Source organism: Mauremys reevesii, linkage group 2, assembly GCF_016161935.1.
Source record: "Mauremys reevesii isolate NIE-2019 linkage group 2, ASM1616193v1, whole genome shotgun sequence".
NCBI lineage: Eukaryota > Metazoa > Chordata > Testudines > Geoemydidae > Mauremys > Mauremys reevesii.
The window spans coordinates 78,549,829-78,565,061 of record NC_052624.1 but is presented as its reverse complement, the minus strand read 5'-3'; the positions used below and the strand labels follow the sequence as shown (position 1 = coordinate 78,565,061).

General features: G+C 41.4%; 1 protein-coding gene across 12 annotated transcripts in view; it reads right to left on the bottom strand.

Moving 5' to 3' along the window:
- NEK11 (NIMA related kinase 11) overlaps positions 1-15,233 on the bottom strand; it is a 168,380-nt gene that overhangs the window by 127,175 nt on the left and 25,972 nt on the right. The window contains exon 2 of one of the 12 annotated variants that reach the window (XM_039524110.1): positions 5,295-5,500. The exons of the other annotated variants lie outside the window; for them this stretch is intronic. Coding sequence (XP_039380044.1) covers positions 5,295-5,435 — 141 coding nt within the window. The 5' untranslated portion in view covers positions 5,436-5,500. The remainder of the gene's footprint in view (positions 1-5,294; positions 5,501-15,233) is intronic. 12 annotated transcript variants of the gene reach the window in all.

Here is a 15,233-nt window from a genome sequence, read left to right as displayed (position 1 = left end):
TGAATTGCTAATAAAGTGTCAAGGAAATTAGCTCAAACTCATCAGGATTCTGGTAAAGAAAACAGATGACAGTCTTGAGGAATAACGTTTAATTTCTTTTTAACAATCAGAAAAGAAACAACAAGAAATGGTAAATAAATCAGCTCTAAACAGTGGCCTGGCCTACATTAAACATACCAGTTAGAGTTACTGTGCATAAAATGTATTATACAGGGAAGGCATATATCATGAGCATATAGTTCTATCTCTAGTTAAGCTTGCCCAACTTTCCATTATAAAACACACTCTGTTCAGTTGTTTGTTACTTTGCCAAACTAACATTTTGGGCTGACATTTTCAATGCCAGCTGTCTGCCTCAGGCTGAATTTTTTAGAAAGTTTTGGCAAAAAGAATGGAGCCATTTCCAAGAACAAGGACAGTGGGAAATATATTGTATTCCATATGTTATCAAAATTATTAGAATTGCATTTTAAGAGGCTCTAGCACCTCCATACTTTGACGTAAAATTTGGCAGGGGAGACAGAATGGCACCAAGAATGTGCTATTGATCATGTTCCTGTGAAAAACTATGCAAATTTGACCAAGTTATAAGCCTTTGAAAAAAAATCACAGTTTGCACATGCCCAGTAGAGTCTTGTTAGAGTTTGGCAGCTAAACTCTACATGCTAATGAGCATGCTCCATTCCAGAGTGCAGAAACTGAGCAGGATGTTCCCTGCAATTGCGGCCCCTGTGGAGCAGGGCACTGGAATCACGAGCTGGGACACTGTCTCTCCTGTGCTCTCATTGTTCCTGCTGCTGGCTCTTATGCAAAGTGGAGGAGTGCAAACTGCCTAACTGGAATGCAGAGGGGACAAGAGTCAGACCTGAGGGTGATAGTGAAGGGTGTAGACTGGGATTCTCATTTTAGAAAGAGTTAAACCAACCATATAGCTTTAGCCTAAACTTTTTGAGATGCAGTGTAGCTAAATGGATAAGATTTGGTTCCGCAACAGTAACAACCTAAATACTAAACCTTGCCAGAGGTGGTGTTTTGCAACTAAGATCCTCAGTTGTATGATCTGTAAAATGGGGGGAAATAATACCTGCCTTATTCCTAAGATAGGCATATAAGGGCTTGCTCAATAATGACTGTGAAGAAAATAGAAAATTATTGAAACCAGTCCATGAAAGAAGTAAGACTTGAACTTGTGGTCATCTGGCTCCCAGCCCAGTGCTTATCCCTCTAACCAAAGATTATTTTGATGGGCAAAATCAGAGGTGGATTTACAGTGAAACACAGGGTGCCCTGGCACTGGGCCTGCCAACGACAGGGGACCCCAGAGCCAGGAAGCTGTGGGGGGCAGAAGCTTGGTCCTGCCGGCTCCTGGGGCTCCTGCTGCAGGCTCCGCCCGCACCCACAGGCAGCCAAGCTCCTTCCTTCCCTGCCTCCTCCCCCAAGCATGCCATGTTCCCACCCCTCCCACTCCCTTTCAGCGCTGCCCCCGCCGCCGAACAGCTGTTTGCTGGCACTCAGGTCGCTCCAGGAGGGAGGGGGAGGAGTGGGGCCACAGCACGCTCGGGGAAGGAGGCGGAGAAGAGGTGGGGGCAGGGCCTTGGGGAAAGGGGTGGAATTGGGACAGGGCGGAGCAAAGGTGGGGCCCCCTCACTCCCCCTACATATACCCCCTCCGACGTGAACTGCTCAGGGCAAGAGTCTGGAAGCACCCTCACGACCCCAGCCCCCTGCCCTCCCTGGCTCCTGCACCCCCCACATGCCCCCACCCCCACCATGAGCACAAACGGGAGTTTCTGCAGCCCCCCTCCCCACACACACAGTCCCACTTGCACCCCTCGCACCAAATAGGAGCTGCTCCAGGTAAGTGATCCATGCCCCAACCTCCTGCCCCAACCCTGTGCCCCCTCCTGCATCCTAACTCCTGGCCAGACCCTGCACCCCAGCCCGACTCCTGCAACCCCTCACACACACCCAGCCCCTGCCCTCCCTAACTCCTGCACCCCCCACACTCCCAGCCATGACGCCTGCACCCCCAGCCACCTGCCCTGACTCCACAACGTGAACTGCTCAGGGCAGGGGGCTGGGAGTCCCCCCCCAACCCCCGCCCTGACTCCTGCACCACCCCAAGCACATCCCCAGCCCCCTGCCCTCCCTGACTCCTGCACCCCCACCCCACCCCCACTCTGAGCACAAACAGGAGCTCCTGCAGCCCCCCCCCCACACACACACATTCCCACCTGCATCTCTTGCACCAGATAGGAGCTGCTCCAGGTAAGCGCTCCATGTCCCAACCTCCTGTCCCAACCCTGTGCCCCCTCCTGCCCCAACCCTGAGCCCCCCTCCTACACCCTAACTCCTGGCCAGACCCTGAACTCCAAAACCCAGCCTGCTCCTGCACCCTAACTTCCTCCAAGACTCTGCACCCCCAGCCCTGAGCCCCCTCCAGTACCCTAAGTCCTGGCCAAACCCCACACCCCAACATTTTTTTACATATTTTTTATAAAATGCTCTTATCCAAAGTGCTTTACAATAGTTAGCTAATGGTACAAACAGTATTTGGAAAGATCATTAAGTGGTCCACTGAGACCCTCAGCGATTTTCAAGTGGCCTGTGGAAAAATAAGTTAGACTACAAAAACAATCAAGGTATCTTGCTTTATTTTCATTTACTTCCTATTACTTATAGGAGGAGGAGGAAGGAAAAAAGAATGAAAAATGGGGGTGGGGAGGGAGATAAGAGAGAATGTTCTTTTTCTTGGCTAGGTCCGAAGGAGGGGCCCCAAAAATGAAGCTGAGCACAGGGGTCCACTAACTCTAAATCCGCTACTTGGCAAAATCTCTCTCTTTCTCTTTCCCTCTCCAATTTAACAGCTTCTTTTTCATGCTCTTTTTACTTACGTAGAAATTGTCATTTTTGACTGGAAGGGCCAAAAGATTTCAGAAAGTCCTGGGTTGTAATTCAAAAGAGGGTGTGGTTGACATTTGGGTGAATTTTGAAGTTGGTGGGTGGTGTGGGTTTTGAGTAAAAGGGACATAAAATTTGATGAGGCATACTATGCAAAATTTCTGAAAAAGTGTGATTTTTACTGTTTATTTCTTTTTCCAGGAATGCTTACAAGGCACCAAAATACTCTCCAAATTCACCCCCCCCCCCCCATGGAGTTCTGTCCACTTTACTTCTTCCTAAAGCAACCCACTATTTCAACTCCAAAGAAGGTATAAGTTTCTGCCAAAGGCAAAAGTCTGATGTAGTCTTAACTATGTTACTCCATAACACAAAATAAGAGGAGGAAAGAAAACTAGAAAACTACTTTTACAAAGAGTTATGACATAATGTTGAAGTAGCTTGGTTCACACTCCCACGCTTAAGCATCTGCAAACATCTAAACTCTTGGTGTTAGACATTCATAATTCAGTCCAGGAAAGAAACTGTACACTTCTACTTTTTATCAGTTACAAAAAACACATGTAGCTATACACTGCCGGTAGATTTGAATTTAAGAAAACTTGTGGTGGACTATCTGCATTGATCAGCACTGACAGTACACATTCACGTGCTCAGGATCTCCAAGACCACCACACTTATAGCACAAGCAATGGCTACCCTACCAGGCAAAGAAAAACGTCTTCTACACTTCCGTGATCTGAAGGTCTGTCAGAATTCTCAACTTAGACAACCCTTGCAGATTTATCATCTCCTCGTATGCTTTTCTCTTAGGAAAAAAGAAATGTTAGTGAATATAAAAAAAATAACCCCCAAAACTTCTTATAGTCAAATAGTATCACCCTCTAGCAAAATAATTGCCAACCTTGAACTTCTAAGGAGACAAAACAAAGTGCTTCTTTTTATAAGGTGCTGACTGCCAATATAAAGCTGGTCTAAATTAAAGTGCAAGTTACACACTGTACATGTTTCAGAGTGGTAAACACATTAGTCAGTGCCACAAGTACTACTTGTTCTTTACACAGTACATGGTACACCATTAATACTTGCAGTCCAGCTGATGAAAATCCACCACCAATGAACCATTTAAAAAAAGACGCACTTAGGCAAACTGAAATATTTTTAAATTATCCACTTTAAAACACCTGCCATGCACATATTATGTATTTTGATGGGAGATAATAGTCCTTCACTTTAGGAATCTGGTGAGCCCACATCTGGAATTTAAATTTAGGTCATTACCAAAATTAAAGAGAAGTTGGTGGGAGTTCAGAGAAAAGCAATAAGAATGACGGAGGGGCCAGAATAATTGATTGGTGAAGGAAAGTGTACAGAAGTAATTACAGGCAGGTTTGGTAGCACTGCTTCCAGAGGCTGCCTGACACTTCCCACTGTCAGACCTTTTTCACTTGCTTATAACTTTGACAAACTAACTGTTTGTGCTGTAGTTTTACATGCTAAGTAACTGCCTCAGGCTGAATTTTTTAGAAAAATTCATCCAAATGTAAAAAATTCTATCAACCTTTTCTTTGAGAAGCTCTAACACTCATTTTTTGGAGCAGCAGGAGGCTTTCTTTTTTTTTCCATTTAAATCAGGGATGTGCCTTTTGACGATTTGATGAAAATCCAACCAAATTTGGCCAAGCTATAAGCCTTTGAAAAATCATAGCTCATATATGCTCTGTAGAGATTTCTTAGAATTTAGCAGTTAAAATCTTCAAAGATTCCATCACACTTCAGCCCCTTATAGTTCCCAAATGTTCATACCCTGCTGATGACTCATATGGGTGTCAGTTTTGGAGTGCTTGACTCTGTAGCCTTAATATTTTTTCAAGATAGTTTTTTGCATGTAATACATATCTAGATTAGTTAAGTCTCAAGATACCTGATAAGTCTACTGATCTTTGAAGGGCGTAAAACTAAATAGAGACAGCATAGTACAAGAGGATATAAACTGGAGTCACTGGTTGAAATTTTGAAAGGGAGTTTTACACTAAACCTCAGGGAAAGTTTTCCTGACATAGATCTTTAAGAGATTGTGGGATGATTTTCCTCAAGGTGGTGGAAGCCCTATTCTTAGAGGCATTTAAAACTAGACAGGACAAAGCACTAGAAAATATATCACTGGGAACTATGACAGTATGTAAAGGTTCTTCAAAGGCCTAAGGAATCAATCACCTCATTGGCTACAGCAGTCCCCTTCCCAGTGTCGCTACTACAGGCAAACCTCACCAATCTGATAGTAGCACTGGGATCAGGCCAGCATAATCAAGTGAAGAATCAACTATTCATCTTGTGTAAGCATGTTACTCCTGCAATTTTTATTGAATACAAAATAATAAATATAAACCTGACCTGGCAATTTATTGATATTTTGTTACTCCATCTCAATCCTGAGCTGGCTGAAATTGAAAAAGTCCTGTATTCAAGTGCACTCATAACTTGGGAGGAGAAAGTCCTTTCTATCATTTTCTGTTCACCCTCTCCAGCCAACATATATTGTTCCAGATGAAGCTATGTTTGCCGGGTGTGGTTAAAAGCAGAGGTCAACCTGATGCACACTGGAAAACAACAAGCAGGGGAAATTCTCAAAAAATCCTGTCCCTCAATATAATTATAGAAGCTGGCCAGTACTAGCAGTGCACTGCACCTGGACTTGCTTGGGACTCACAGTGCTGTGGAGACAATATGCTCATCTCATGGGAAAAGAGACTGCCTCATATTGCCCAACCGCTCTGGCTTACATAGGCAAGCTTTGAAACGAGGCCAGAACCAGCCCAATGCTTCTTGGCTGAAAAAGTGCTAATATGGGGCAAGGAGGGACCTAAACAAACAAACAAAAAAATCAGAGGTGATATCCTAAGGTTTCCCTCAAGGATATGGGCACCCTAAGGGAATTTTTAAGTTTTAATTAACAGTGAGTGACTAAATGACACAGTGTTTTTTAATCCCAGTCTATTTACACTATTTACAATATTTTAGAGTCCATCTGGTATCTGTTTTCATTGATGGCCTCACAAAAAAAAATATATAATTTGGTATATTGGATCAGAAGTGATTTTAAAAGTCTAGGGGGAAAAAGCCAGTGTATTTTTCATTCCATCTAAACTAAACAGCAACATGAATTATTGACGGGATAAGTTTGTTTGCTTTAATGAAAAAAATACATCTCTTTTAATGTCAAGAATGGATGTATTTAATAAACTAGTATGGTTGAAGCTACACGAATATATGACAAAATAATTGAAGGGTTTAATTAAACAAAATCTCAGTCTCACATACAGCAGGTGTTCATTTGATTCATACCACCCTAATATTAAAACAGACAAACTACTCATAGCTTGCAGATCTGTGAGCTAATCACAACAAATATTTTACATTTCAGAATAATTTTGATTTCAATATGGGGAGTTGTAGCACAACTCACATACGTCTGTCTTAGTACAGTTTAAATAAAGTCAATAACCTAACATAATTTCATTGTATTATGAAATAAGAATTCAAAAAATGTTGTGTCCATAATGTACTTTTATGAATTTAATAAACTCATAAAAAACATTTATAAATGGAAATTTTGGCCAAATTTTCAAACTTGGGTTCCTGAAGTTAGGCTTCTATGTCTATATCTTGAGGCCTAAATAAAAGTAGCCTGATTGTCAAAGGTGCTGAATACCTGTAGCACCCATTGAATTTAATAGGATCTGTGGGTGCTCAGCACTTCTAAAACAATCAGGCCATTTTTAGGTTGCCTAGATATGACTTTAGGAGCCTAAATTTTAGGCACCCAAGTTGGAAAATGTTGGCCTTTTTATTTTATCACTTTGCATGAACTTTATGGCTTTATTTGAATGATGATAGAAATATTACAAAATTGTTGAAAATAATAAATGCCTGGAGACTTCCATCTGGGGGAATAGGGAAACCAAAAATATTTCACGTAAAATGACTGGGGCAATAATTATGGTCTATGAAGTCAATAAAACATAAAAGTAGACAGTAAAAATACAAAGGGTGAGCGATCTAACCTGAATAAACTTTATAGTAGCTAACAAGGGTACAAAATTGAGAAAAAAAGACTGTTTAAACTACTCTATTGCAATATTGCAAATAGACTAACAAAATAAAATTCACAAGCCAGCCTTCTCCCCAACCTTCCCCACTAAATAGATCCCTCTTACACAAACCTATTCTATTATTTTCTATTCAGATTCTTATATTATGGTCATCAGGGGCGGCTCTAGACCCCAGCGCGCCAAGCAGGCGCGGGGGGGCGGCCCGTTCGCGGCATTTGCTGGTGGGAGGAGCCGCGCCCATGCCCGCCGCAGGTCCGGGCGAGCCGGAACGAGCGGACCGACATGACTGCGGCGGGTCCCCCGGTTCCCGCGGCTCGGTTGAGCTGGCCGCGCTGCATGCCGCGCAGGAGCGCCGCTCAGGCGCGGAGGAGAAGGGAAGGGGGACGCGCGACGGGGAAGGCGCGGCGCGGCGCTCGCTACTTGGCTTTAGCAGCCCCCTACGCCCCTATGGTCATCTAGAACTACCAATAATTTCAATCTTAAATGTACAAATATTGGCCAGTTTGCAGATGGTGGAACCCATTGCTGTGTATCAGGGACTCCAGAAAAAGGAGAGGGGGTCAGAGAGAGACAACAGTCAAATACATGGGACTATGCTATAAGAACTGCTAGTGAGACTAACCTAAAACCTCAGTGATTTAAAATAATGCATACAATGTACAATGTTTAAATACACTGCATTGGACAATAATGTATTCTGCTACTGTGCAAGTCAGGGTAGAATTTTGACACTCTATTTGGCAGTGTTCTAATATTAGAAGTTTCTAGGTCAAGGGTTATAAAATGTTATCGAAATTACAGTATATGGAACAATAAATTAACAGCCATCTCAGAACTAGATTTGCTATATGATTTCTCATCACCAAATGGGAAAGTCCTTTAAAAATGGATTGCAGTTGCCCTTGCGTGGTCACAAAGATTAATCCTGAGAAGGTACAAGAGTGCATATGTTTCATATACAGACTGACAAATTGGTACAGCAGAAAATGCATTGGAAGAGCACCCCTCTTTACAAAAACGATTAATTCTGTATCTCACGGGAGGAATTAATTTCTTGTATAAAGGAAAGTACATTTGCAAGTGAAAATAACAAGAGACTGATAGAGAAGGGAGGTGGGATGTTTTAGCAGTTCAGAATTTTGATATTGGTTAGATGTGTATGTTGTTTGTGCATTATAAATTGGTTACATTACTTGTTGACTTATGGCTTTGATCATTCTTATATATAGCTTTATATTATGTTAAAATAAAAATGTTAAGAGAGTTAGGAATCTCTCCCCAACAATTCCAGTAAATTATCTGCAATCTAACCAATATAAAGATTACTAGCTAATCACACTGCTTCTGTTTTAAATTAATGTTATAGTCTTTCTGGTATTTTTGTGGGGGAGGAAGGGATTTAGGATTTTTTAAAGCGAATTTAGTGCAGGTATAATACAAACATTTTAAGTTTTCACGCACTGCTTGGTAGGGTGACCAAATGTCCCGATTTTATCGGGACTGTCCCGATATTTTGCCCTCCAGCGCACAGGCAGAGGGGGCTCGTGCCCCCTGCCCCAACTCCACCCCGGCCCCGCCCCGACTCCGCCCCTTCCCCCAATTGGATCCCTCCCCAAATCCTTGCCCCACCCCCTCACTGCCCTATTGGATCCCTCCCCAAATCCCCGCCTTGACCCCGCCTCTTCCCCAAGCACGCCACATTCCTCCTCCTCACCCCTCCCTCCCAGGCTTGTGCTAATCAGGGGTATGGCGGCGCAAGCGCTGGAGGGAGGAGGGAGAAGCAGGACGCGGCAGCCAGCTCAGGGGAGGTGGAGGCAGAGTGAAGGCGAGCTGGTGCGGGGGCGGGGCGGGGCGGGGCGCGGAGCTGCCGGTGAGTGCTCAGCCCCCAGCAATTTTTCCTATGTTCTGGTGGCTTTTGGTTGTTTTTCCTTTCTTTCTTTTTTTGGCTTTTGTTTTTGTTTTTTACTCCACTGCCGGCTCTTGGGATTTTTTTGTTTTTTGTTTTTGTTGCTCCAAAACAAAAAAATCCTTCCCCCACGTCCCAATATTTCACATCTCTCATCTGGTCACCCCACTGCTTGGCCAGCATGCCTTATCCTTGAGTTGAATGGCTCAGCTTTAGAGGGTGAGAAGACAATTCAGTCTGCGTTCATTAAAAACCAAAGAGGCTCTGTAGGCCAAACTCATTTTACACACCAGGGGCTCCTGCACCCCTCCATTCTCTCTCAAAAGCTCCCTCTGTATCACTCTCCTATCTCCCTTTTTATCAAGAACTTCCTGTTAAACCCCACAAACAGTCCTTCATGCCAGGGGCTCCGTGTGGTCCCCATTTCCCCCCTCCTCCAGATCCCTCATTCCCACCTTCCCCCCATGCCAGGGGCTCTGTCCCCTCCCCCTCCATTTCCCCCATACACATACCAGGAGATCTGTGTCACTTCCCCCATACCATTGCGTTCCATTCTCCACCCACTCCAAGCATTATGTGTGCCCCTCTTCCACACTGGCCTCCTATTCCCCCAATGCCAGGTTTTCTGTATGCCCCCCATACCTCCTGCTCCCCACACCACAGTCCTCAGTGTTTCTGTTTGCCCCCATTTTCTCCTACCCACATATTAGGAGGTAAGAATGTGCCGCAGCCTGACTCAACACTCCAGATCCACCCCTTCCACTGGGAAATCTCTGCCCCAAATGTGACAAGGTCTGTAGATCCTGGATTGGTCTCATTAGCCACCTGCAGATCAACCTTTGAGAACTGGCTATCATTTTATGATTGACAATCATCCAAGGAAAAGCTTCCATTCTCCATTTTCATCAATAATTCCTTATATAAAAAGTTAAAATTACTGAATTTACCTACAATATTTTAAAAACATTTAGTTGAATCTCTTAATATAAACTCATGCGCTACCACTGAGCAATTCAGTATAGTTATTGCTGAAATCAATAATCCTCTTTAATATCAAAGAAATGTAGAAAATATAAAATTATTGGGCCAAATTCATCTGCGATGTAACTCCACTGAAATAAAGTTACAGCAGGGATTAATTTGCCCAGTTGGCTGCTATCCTACATCTGCACAAGCAAGACAAACTTCTGACTGGTTTAGTGGATCATATATGCTGATGCTGGCGAGGGAGGAGGAAAGGGGGGAACCAAAAAACAAAACAAAACAAAAACAAAAAACAAAAAACAAAAAACACAGAATAGCAAACCACAATAGTTGTGGCACTCCTGCTAAGCAATAGGCCATATTATTGTTCTATGAAGAGTCATCCAAGCGCCTTGATTTGTACTTTAGAAATCTTTTCCTTTGGATTTATTTATTTTTATTACCTTTATAGAATTTAAATTATTTTAAGTTGTTTATGATCAGGTGGTCTTGACAAAAAAACAAACAAACAAAAGTTATGGTACCTCGCAGAGATGGACACTGATTTAGCTGTCCGAATAAAACGATTAATAAAGAAAAAGAATCCTCCTTCTAAAGCCATATTTTTCAGCTCAGGTATACCTTTCCTTGGAGAAAATCAGAAATACTTTAATTACCTTTTTTAGCCTTTTTATACATTTAAACTCAAATATCGCTAGACTAATTAAAATGAAGAAATTGCTGTGGATTCAGGAATAGTTACTAAAAATATTGCTGGATACAGACTATATAGCATGATTTTTAGAAGTCTCTCTCTAGATGTTGCTCTACCACCACCTACTGTTCATCACTATTTTAACTGATAGAATGAAAGTGGATAGGCACTTTCTCCTCCTGACTAGTCATGTTTAAAAATATAATTAAATGTCACAGATGCCAGTTGCTGCTAATTTTAATGGAAAACAAAATATTCTTTGGGGATTTATGTTTCAAGGGCCAAGGAATCCGTTTACAATCTATATCTGAAGACTGCATTCCATGAACATAGCTAAAAGCTTGCAACTGAAATAGACATTTTTCCCATTGTGACTTCCATTCAATCAACAAACTGTACATGTTCGACATACTGTGTTTTAATATCAACTCCGGTAATCACTGATTGCTAAATCAGATTCTCTTTTAGGGCAATAGATTAATGGTTAAGGAAAATAAAGTGTAACATTTCATTATTTGGTTTTAAGCATTCTTTGATGAAATATTCTGTAATTGCCATGTCACATTTATTGAATCTCCAGATTTGTATTTTAAAACACCAAAAAAAGGAAGTTTGCTTGTGAGAGTAAGTGGAGATTACTCTGAAAAAATAATTCCCTGAAAGAGAGCCCTACACATAAAATGTAGGCATTATCCATGTTGCAATTAATGAGTTTAGTGGTATGCTACAGTGAACCTTGGATTACAGGAGACGCAAGAAGGCTCAGAAGATATACTAAGCAATTGTATGTAAGCATGTGCAAACAGTACAAGGTCAAATTAAAAGATTTTATAAAGTAAAAATTCACTGTCTGTGTGTTAATGCTTTTGCTTGCATGGTTATATTCCTTAACATAAATATCCTTGATGCATTTAAACAGTTTAACTTTTTTAAAGCACTTCCCATATGCCAGTGGCTCCCAAACTGGTTCCACCACTTGTGCAGGGAAAGCCCCTGGCGGGCCGGGCTGGTTTGTTTATGTGCCGCGTCCACAGGTTCAGCCAATCGCGGCTCCCAGTTGCTGCGGTTTGCTGCTCCAAGCCAATGGGAGCTTCTGGAAGCAGCGGCCAATACGTCCCTTGGCCCAGGCCACTTCCAGCAGCTCCCATTGGTCTGGAGCAGCGAACTGCTGCCACTGGGAGCTGCGATCAGCCAAACCTGCGGACGCGGCAGGTAAACAAACCGGCCTGGCCCGCCAGGGGCTTTCCCTGCGCAAGCGGCGGAACAAGTTTGGGAACCACTGCCATATGCAATTTACATCACTACTAACCCGCTTCAACTTTGATAAATCAGAATTCCCACTCTTCCTTGCACCTCTTTTCCATGCATACATCTCTTTCAAAACATATCTCTAAAGTACATTATTAGCATCATACATAAATGACAGCAATCTGACACAGTGCTAAATATCCCACAGCCAGATAATTTACAAGAGGATAAAATTACTGAGAAATGTGAGAAAATTAATTGTGTATAATGGGTATCCTTGGTCAAAAAGCTGTGCGTGTACTTCAGCTTTAGTGGCAATGATACTGAGGTCTCAGATGAACTCAATGACGTGTGAAGATCAACAGGGAAGGAATTATCTATCAGCACTGAAGTTATTATACACTGAGTGAAGGGTTCACCATACATATAAATGTGTATTGATTAGGGGTTATGTTTATCAACATAAATGTGTTTCACAACTACCACCCCAATAAGAACAGAATAAACATAAACAAATACATTGATAGTCCAATGCATCAAGAATGTACTTCATTCATTGCAGCAATTTTCTCATTACAATGTATAGAATGTTGCAAAGAGCCTAAAGGCTAGTTCTGCAGGGAAGGAAGTACAATATACTTGATCAAGAGTTAAAAGCTAATTAATCTTGCAAATGCAGACACACTGCAGTAACATACTATTAATAGCCACATTCAGATATCTTGCATGTCTCAGAGGAAATCAGTACCACTTTGACCAGAAGTAGCAAATTCTGTGCTCTTTGTAACCTCTGACTTGCAAAAATTAGATTAAAAAATTTAAACTACAGTTCCAATAAAATAAATGCAGAAGCAAAGATGATTCCAAGGGATTTTGCTTTATTACAAAAAATTTTATTCAACACTGTCTTTATTGTACATCTCAGAGAAGGAAAAAAAATCCACAAAAATTCAAGCTGTATAAAGCATTATCGCTGCCTGGACTTGAGAATAATATTGATAAAAATTACGACAATATTTAACTTTGAGGAAAATTCAGGTCAGTCACCACCACTTCCTCCCAAAGAACCACACAAGGGTGGCAGGCTGGGCTAGGTATGTTGGAATGTTAGATCTCCCTTCCTGATCAATTACAGGCTGTCTTTCCCTTAGGTAGTGCCATTGATTACTCCTCCTTCCTTAAGGAACTCTCTGATTAGCCAGGAGGAGAAGGGCCCCTACTTTTAGGCTGAACTGGGGAGGAGCAAAGAGCCACTCAAACTGTCCTAATTCTTGAAGTTAGGCATGTAAGTGTTTGCAGGATTAAGGCCATATTCAGTTTAAAAAGGGTTTTGTTTGTTTAGCAGACCCAGCACTGCTCAAAAAAAAATTACAAATTATTTTAAGGAGATTTTCAAAATTATCTCAAACAAATACACTCTTTATTTTTGTTTGCGCACATACACTTTTGTAATTGTAAAACTGTGAAATGGATATTTTAGCTGTTTGGGTTTTTTTAAACCGAATTCAAGTAGGACCTTTTGTACCAAAACGCTGACCTTTACACCAATAGCATTTTTTGGGGGGGAAAGGGGGGTTTGGCAACCTATGGAAACCTTGAAAAAACATTTAATTACGAATGTGACAAACTGCCTAAATAGGAGCACGAGCAGGCTATGCTGATATAATTCATTCCAACCCTTTATTTAGGCTCAGATTTTTCAAAGAAGTTTAGCGGAGTAAGATGACCAAATCTCCCAATTCAACGGGAGTTGGGCACCTTACTCCCTTAGGTTCCTTAATCAACTTGGGCAGATGTCTTTGGATACTTCAAATAACTTTAGTAGAAAGTTGCCATTTAATCAAGAAAGGTAAAATTCTGAATGTGCTAAAAGGGAAGAAAAGAGCTCAAGAAAGAATAAAATTAACAATATTAGACATTGTTATTACATGGGATTTTCAAAAGCACCTAAGTGACTTAGGACCCCCAGTTCCACAGACCAGTCTAACTTTGAACAGGAAGTGCTTTTGAAAATCCTATCCACTAATATCATGACCAAGATTTTCAAATGACTTGTGATTATGTGTGCCCATATGAAACACCCAAAATGGATGTAATTTTTTCAGAACATGATAAGCACCCTCCCTCTGAACACTGGGACCCTTTAAGGGTTAGGAACTCAAAAAATCACTAGTCACTTTTGAAAATCTTGGCTTATATGCAGTTATATACTAAACTACTGTAATATGCACTATGGTGATCATATACAGAGCAAGATTAACTGCTTATTTTTGCTGAAGTAAAAGGAACACACCTGATTGAAATAAGTAAAAATTACTGTATAATAAAAGCTTATTAAAAATAATGACCTGTTAAGGAAGCTCTGTCGGTACAGTTCTCTTGTTCACTTTCTAGCATGGACAAGATTATTTGTTCATAAACCTATGATGACCTGCACAGTTCCTGTTTTATTTTATATTTAGGCCTAAATGAGGCTGGAGAAAAGGCAAACAACATGATTAGATGGACAAATGCAGTGCAACCAGCAGGACGTCATTTGTTATTGTTTTAATCGATTCAGGTTGAGATGAATGTTCTCTTTGGAATACCTTCAGAGAAACAAACAGGAGCAAATGCAGGGACTTAACTACACAGCAATCTGCCAATTGTCTCTTGGATATTCATAAGTCACAGAACTCTTCCACCTTTAGATTTTATTTCAGTTGTAATAAGAAGCCATAAATAATTAAAAGTCATGTAATAAATTATTCAGCTAAGTGCACAGTTTCCAAGGAATCATAGCATGAGTCTAGGTTAATGGTATAATGCAAGTCAGAGGCAGAAGTTGAGCCGACACCCCACAATTACCACATGCAGGAACAGTGCAGGGTGTTTGGCGCTTCTCAGCATATGCCTTCCACCAAGGGGACATATTAATACCTATTGAATATTTATGAAGTAAAAATCCCTATTGCCTACTGTGTACTTCTGTTGCTTGTCCATGCATGGTTATGAAATAGTGAGACTTAACCCAAAGCTCCTCTTCATACAATTGATTGGGATATTCATTATCCACAGATGATAGCACTGTCTTCCCAGTGTCGACGGTTGTATAGCAAGCCACTGATATCACAGGAACATTGATATATTAAGTAATTTAACTATACTAACTAACTCAGCTATTGGCTAAGTAAGGAATTATCTTTTGGGGGGGGTGGGAGGGAGGAATCCCAGGAGTAGCTAACAACAGTGATGTAAGAAGAGATTGCATTGATATCACCATATTTATTTTTAAATGCTGGCACTAAGCTCTTGCTCTAGAAGGCTGTGGATCTGATTTTGAGTGGATCATCAAGAAACAATACAGTACTGATTGCGAAAAATGAAAGTAAAGTCTCAGAAATCTAAAA